The sequence below is a fragment of the Clupea harengus genome, unplaced genomic scaffold (genome assembly GCF_900700415.2).
Source record: "Clupea harengus unplaced genomic scaffold, Ch_v2.0.2, whole genome shotgun sequence".
NCBI classification, from domain to species: domain Eukaryota; kingdom Metazoa; phylum Chordata; class Actinopteri; order Clupeiformes; family Clupeidae; genus Clupea; species Clupea harengus.
In genome coordinates this window covers 1-7,001 of record NW_024880876.1, presented here as the reverse complement: position 1 = coordinate 7,001, position 7,001 = coordinate 1, and the positions used below count along the sequence as shown (strand labels likewise).

At 40.4% G+C, this 7,001-nt stretch overlaps 2 protein-coding genes across 2 annotated transcripts; one reads left to right on the top strand and one right to left on the bottom strand.

The window, feature by feature from the left end:
• Window positions 1-540: 540 nt before the first annotated feature.
• Window positions 541-2,889, bottom strand: LOC122132722 (sialoadhesin-like). The gene is made up of 4 exons (XM_042707315.1): window positions 2,188-2,889; window positions 1,479-1,739; window positions 1,288-1,384; window positions 541-1,096 (listed from the first exon to the last, which is right to left on the bottom strand). The coding sequence occupies exons 1-4, from the start codon at window positions 2,444-2,446 to the stop codon at window positions 928-930; spliced, it is 786 nt and encodes a 261-aa protein (XP_042563249.1). The 5' UTR covers window positions 2,447-2,889; the 3' UTR covers window positions 541-927.
• A 2,565-nt stretch (window positions 2,890-5,454) lies between these two features.
• LOC122132721 (protein mono-ADP-ribosyltransferase PARP12-like) lies at window positions 5,455-6,933 on the top strand (the record flags this gene model as incomplete). The annotated part of the gene is made up of 3 exons (XM_042707314.1): window positions 5,455-5,789; window positions 5,897-6,035; window positions 6,553-6,933. Coding segments are annotated over exons 1-3 (795 nt in total), but the record flags the coding sequence as incomplete, so codon positions are not given.
• Between the last annotated feature and the right edge of the window lie 68 nt (window positions 6,934-7,001).

Genomic DNA, 7,001 nt, shown 5'->3' with positions numbered 1-7,001 from the left:
ATGTAATAAGGCCTGCCTAAATGTCACTGTTTCTTTTTGATGTATGAATGACAGTATGTTAACATTACCTGAACATTGAAGGATGTAACAGATTGACAATAAATGTTTTTTTATTCTTATTTTGTTTAAGAAAGAAAGCCTGTTTCTGCCACACAAACATTTACATTTAGTCATTTAGCAGACAATTTTATCGAAAGCGACGTACAAAGGAGAGAACAATCAAGCTACAAAAACATCCGTTTCTTTTACAATTTTAAATTTTCAATGTTTGTCACGAGATCTCAATGATTGTGTTACGAGATTGCGTCATCATGTAACGGAGGAAAAGGCTGGAATTCCAACAAGGCATTTCAGGCAGCTGAGAAAAATGGTTTCTGCGAGAGAGAGTCACTCCCTCTGGCGTGTACTTTGGGCATCTGTAACTTTGCAGACCGTTTACGTGCACAAAAAAGCTAAATAACACACTGATGGAAAGGGGAAGACGGGAAAGCATAATAGGCCCCACTTTAAAACTATGTCGTTCCTGTTGCTGCTAGACCACATGGACCTCGCATTCTGAAAGACAAATACACAGAAGTAAACACATATTATCACAGTATTTTAGTGTGAGTTCAATTTAGGTCAGCTGGCCTCCATCTTTGAACGCTCTCCCTCCAAAAACAAATAGAGATTTAACTACTGTACTTATTTATTGTTTATAACACCCACTTACTTTCAGGGTGTCATAATCAGGAGACATGGTGCGGATGTCCAGGGCTGCATATGTATCATGGTCTCTCTGGAGGAAATGTTTTAAAAGTGATTTATTCAATCATAATTCTGAACTAAATAGCTAAATGACAGAACGGTGGCAGAGAAACTGAGGTACTAAAACAAAATACCATTAAAGTGAACATATCGCAGTGATTTTGTGATTTTACGACTTTATCACCCTTCTACTGACCACAGCGTACTAGCAAAAGGGGAAGTGTTCTGTGCTGAAGTGCTCAGACAAACAGTGGACCAATTCCATTGAGCTTTAAGGATGCAAAAGGACGTGTAAAAATAAACAACCTGTGTGTCTGCTCCAGAATCTGTCTCCATTATCCTGTGTTTCCTGAAGAGATATTTTATATTGAAAGTATTTGGCAGGTGATTTTGTTTGAGTTGACTTGAGTTGATAGAAAATGGTTGGTAATGATGGTAAATGGCTACGTGATCTAACAGATTTCTCAAAGGTGAGAGAAATTACATCACACTTGTACTTCCTCTTTCCATGTAAGCGCCGTTTCATGTTAGGCTACTCACCTTCTCATATTACAAATGATGACACAAGAAAGAATGGCAGCAGCCAGAACAGCCATTCCACAACCAGTTACGACAGCCATAATCATCCCCATTTTACCTGACACAAAGAGAGAATTTTGACATTTCAACTACAGCACAAGTTTTGATCTAAGATCTAAGTGGGTCTGCAGCAGCATTTCCCCGATACTTACTTCTAACTCTGAGAGACACTGCAGTGGAGGGATGATCCTCATGTCCTCTAAGTGCACAGGAATAGATGCCCTCATCCTCCATGCTCACTGGGTTAAGGTGTAGGCTGCTGTTCATGTTCACCATCGTGAAGGGAAGGTCATTCGTGTTCTTGTGCCAGACGTAGGTGGTGTTGGCATCCAGGGTACAGGAAGCACCACAAGTCAGCGTCACACTGTCTCCTTCGGTCACCACGTCAGAGCTCAGTTTCACCTGTAAACTGTCTGAAGGAGTGAAAGTCAACAGAGAGATTAAAACAAAACATTTAACTTTTTTTTTTTTAAAAGGAACCATAGAATACAATTAAATGGTTACCCCATCACTCATACAGGATTAATGCGGGGTCTGTAAATTCTTTAGTTGGAGCCTTTGGAACTCAGTAAATAAAAAGAGGGATTACCAAATGGCACTCTGTTGTATGAAGCATCAAATCAGATTGAATTTGTGCTCTTGAAAACAAGGGAAGTACCCAATGGAAAAAGCCAAGTCCATAGTGGACCTCCTATTGATCTGGCCATGCTGTGATAAAAGCTTTTAAAATGAACTATTTATGCTCTGCCGACTGATGACTTTTTGATTGCTGTGAGTACCGGTGGTCCGGTGTGGACTTTTTATTTTTGTCTGTTAGACAGTAAATATGTAGATTCATTCCACATCCATGGGCACACTTACCGCTTACAGCGAGAGTAACTCCATGAGAGTCTTTCATTTGTGCAAAGGTCAGTGGTGTAACTCTGAAGTCATAGATTCCAGCATCACTCTCTTTCAGGCTGTTTATCCTCAGCCGACAGATGCGAGATGTAATGATGTATTCAACAGAACCTTTGGATGGTGGAACAAACATGGTGTCCCTAGGCGTCTTGAGGTTAGTTTTATACCAGTGCCCCGCTGCAAACCTGGGGCCTTCAGGAAGTGAGTAGCTGCACTGCATTAAGACCCAGGAACCTCTGAGACCACACACTTCCTGAGGGCTGTAGGCCACTCTAAACTCTGTCTGAGCATCAGTACCTAAAATACAATCACACACATTAGGAGTTCAGTGTGTAAAATAATACTTCACTTAACTAACTAAACACTAAACAATTATGTGTCATTTCAGAAATGAGAGTCAGTAAATGATTACTGGATGTAAGATGTGACAGGAAACATGCAAAACTACATAACCATTTAAAATAACACATAAGAAACATGAGACATTTTAATGGAATCACATCATAACTCATTTCTTACGTACCTGAAGCTCCCAGCTGCAATATAATTAACATGATGACAACCATACTTATGGATCTAGCACCACAATCCTTAAAAATATCACACAGATACACCACAGTTGAGTTTTGTTTAGAATGAAACTATTCTATGACATCTGTACAACACAAGCCATCCATTAATCCAGCATTAGTAGTTTGTTAAAAAGAAAATATTACTTTTGCTGTGTAATTGTCTTAATAAAAACATAGCAAAGAAATACACAAGGCTTATCCTCATCAACATTTTTCAAAATATTAAGGAAGCCGAGACCTCTGTTATGAATAATTATAGAATGTATCAGAGCGCTCACCACTGACAAACCGTTTCTCTGGCTTTGACGAGCTGTTGTAGAATTATTTTTGGGTATGCTGTATGACTGTTGGTCAACTTTATAGATGGCTCTTGAGATACCCTACACGTCATCTATTTCCTTTTACTGTGAGGGAAGTTATATGCAGATTGCGTAAGAAGGTGACTTTTCTGTCGATTAGCATTTTACTTTTTTCCACTATGTGGAGTCTAAATATGTGAAATTTGCTGCTTCTCTGAATTGGAAGGGTAGGGGCCAGATCAAGGCTAGATTTCTGCTCTTGTCTTTTCATGACTGTGATGGGAAGGGGGCTGTATGGCTGAGAACCTGCAATCCAGCTGTGTTTCACTGATCAGGCTAAGATATGTTCTATCCTTCTTATGTCAGGAAGGTCCAGTGTCACAAACCACCCTTTTGTTGGTTAAATTACATACATAGTACATCACGTCAGGTCATCCAAATCATATAATGTCATGATATTCTCCTATTATATGTTTGTACTTCTCTATCACCATACAAATGACAGTAAAATGTGTGCACCAACCACCAATAGATTTAAAAGTGGATTAAAATAAGCACAATATAATATTTGTCTTTGGGTCTGTAAAAAAGTGATTTCCTGTTAAAGGCACATTCTTCCATCCCGGTGAGAGATTGTTGAATAAACTTGGCAATAATTAAAAATGACCACAAGGTGGCCTCACTACCCCTATGTTTGTCCTTACCATTTGCCTCTATGTCCTAATTGAAGACCTGACACTTGCTGGCTGATATATATCTGTGATATGTTGTGCAAGTATTATGTTCATACTGGAAGTGGAAACCAAAACTATGCTATGGTAGCCTATTACCTATAGGGTTAGATTGCTTGTAGGCTATTGCTCCTTAGAACAGATTGCACATTGGACATGTAGCATAATTTAAAAAAGTTAAAGCGTTAAATACATTTAACTGAAGAGAAAAGGTAAACACGGGTGATTTTAAACAAAAAGACTACAAGTTGTTATATGAATACAATAATATTAAGTTAAAGCCAACAGTAAACTTGAGTATTGGTGAATCAAATAAGTAATGTATTTTGATATTTGACGTCCTACTTCCAAATTTCATCATCTTATTCCACTGCAGCAAACCCATCATGACCCAGAGACATGAGGACTTTTGTATGACGAGGATCGCTGTGCACCTTATGAACTCATACCAGGTTGTTTTTCAGAGCGGGGTTGCCTTTTTTCGCTTCAACGTCAAAAATCAGACAGAGGATAAATTTAGGACAATTTGTGCACCAACTGCCATATACTATCCCCCACACCTATTTTTAACAGAGGATTTATACTGCGCCATGGCAACAGCTGAGTGCGTAAGTTTCGTTTTCCCTTCGTCACTGTTCCCAACCGCCAACAAGGAAGTGTTCTCCTATAGCAGGGGTACTCAATTAGAAACCCAAAAGGTCCACTCGCCAAATTTCCATTCAGGTCAGGGTCCGGAACAGTGACGGTCAAAATCCAAAAACATAACTCCAACAAAAAAGTTTGAACTATGCACAAAAGGTGATGTGGTCTGGCCTTATTTGTGTGAAAGGTGACACCTTTTTGTGCGTTAAACTTTGGCATTAAAGATGTGAGGGCCAGGCGGAGGCACTGATGTAAGTGTTCATTAGTGAGTGTGCTCCTGTATTTGTTTTGCACCATATTCATGGTTGATAAGGCAGACTGACAACAGTATGTTGAGGTATGCATGCACGCTCTTGTTGTGTGGCTGATCTAACTATTGCATTGCATGTTGCTTGGTATGAGGATTGCAGTTGGTTTATTTTTCTGGCCCTTACCTCAGAGTTCTGGGGGTAATTTTGTTCGAAGTGTGCATGCTTTGTTTCATAGTTACGTTTCACGTTACCACTTTTGACAAGGGCAACCGTCTCGTTGCAGATTAAACACATCGGTGTTGTGCTCCCCACAGGCAGCACAAATGCATAGGCTACTTGTCAGTCCACTCTCTTAAATTCGCGATTTTTGGAATCAACTTTTCGTTTTTTGTCGGGTTTAGAGCACGCCAAAATGTACGTTCGCTGATAAACAGATACCGTTCACAAATCTATCTGCCCGCGTTGTTGCCATTGACACACACAACCTGCGTGACCCACAGAGCTCGCGGCCAACATTGAGTGAGTGAGTTGTCATAGTGATGTTGTTATTACAGCTCCTGATTGGACCTCTGGATTGGACACGGAAGATAGAAACCAGATAGAATAGGACAAAAATATATAGCACGAAATCACGCAACAATGAAAACTCGCTTGGATCATGATTTAAATTAAAATTTTGATTTTGGCTTCGGTCCACATTTGATTGCGCCGGGGTCCGCCTATTGAGTACCCCTGTCCTATAGGCTTGGCCGGCTGTTGCCCGTGCGTGTATTAGGACTAGTCTTTCCTAACAATGTCGGAGGCGAATATCTTGAAAATCATTTGCGGTAACGGAGGGGCGATATATTATGAGAGACTCCTTGAATTAGCTTCCGGCTTTCCAGATATAAACTGCTTTGAATTTGATTCTCTCATCGAAAATGATCAGTTATTCTCTCTGACGGAGAACAGTGGCGTCAAACAAGTACTAGCCAAAACAAACGTCAGACTCTGCAAAGTGAGAGACTGCACTGGCTGTAAAAATCTTCATCTTTGTAAGTTTTATCTACATGGAGAATGCAAAGGAAGGTAACGTTATATCACATTATCACTTTTTAATTTAAAAGCTTCGCATAACACGGAGGCTCTCAAAAAACTGAAAACAAATACGTCTACATATTTTGTCATGTACGCAGACGCTGTGGTTACGGACACAATTTAAACTCGCACCACAACGCCAAAGTTCTCTCAGAACATCAACTACAGAGGCTTAGCAGAGCAGAGATCAGACAGTTACTTTTGCACAATGACAGCCCACATTCCCTGCTTCCACCGGTAAGTGTTTCTATCCAATTATACTTTCAACTTTCAGTTGAATTTCACTATGAATTGCTGGTAGCATGGCCTTGTTTGTTCTCGATAGAGAACAGATAACAGCTTAGCCTAATAGTGGGGCAGTTCAAGTATTTTTATATAGTTTTATATAATTAATCTTTTATAAGAATAGTGCATTTTATGATACACGCATCAAGAAAAACTGGTAGATAAATTACTATAAATGTTGCCATGTTCAAAGTGCAATACAGTCCATTGAATTGACATTATGCCATGAGTGACCGAGCAGTTGTATTGTCATGTTTTGATTTAACGAAAATTTGCCACTGATTAGCTGTGAAAATTGAGATGGAGTAGAGTTTGCTCTTATTTTTTTTTAACAAAAATTTCCTTTGGGATTAATGAAGTGTCTGTCTGTCTGTCTAACTGACTTAATATGTGGGGCCTAGTAAATATATGCTTGGGCTGTTTGCATTTACTTTTTCCCCCTATCTGTGATGTGATTTCCCTTAAACAGCTTTGTATGAGTTACAACCATGGTGAGGGTGACTATGGCCGATGTGATGACAAGGATAACTGCACGAGGCTTCACATCTGCGAGGGCTACATCCAAGGCACCTGCGACTCTGGCGACTGCGGCCGGTCACATGACTTCTTCGAGCCCCACCCGATGAGGACCCTGCGGGGGAGGGGTGTGCCCAGCGGAATGGTTGGATCCATGCTCTCCGTCTACCGGAACATCTTGGTGCTCAGGGGCACTCTGAAGTCCAATGCTGGGGCCAAGAACAGAAGTGGCAGAAGGGGTAAAGGAGGAGGCGCCACCACTACCAGTGGTGTGGCTAAAGACGAAAGCAGTCCAGCACGGCCAGGTAACTGCTTTGATCTGACCCCACATTGCGTGACACACAAACACAAAGCTATATACTGCTACTGTAAGCAGGATATATTTGATGTATAACAATTTTA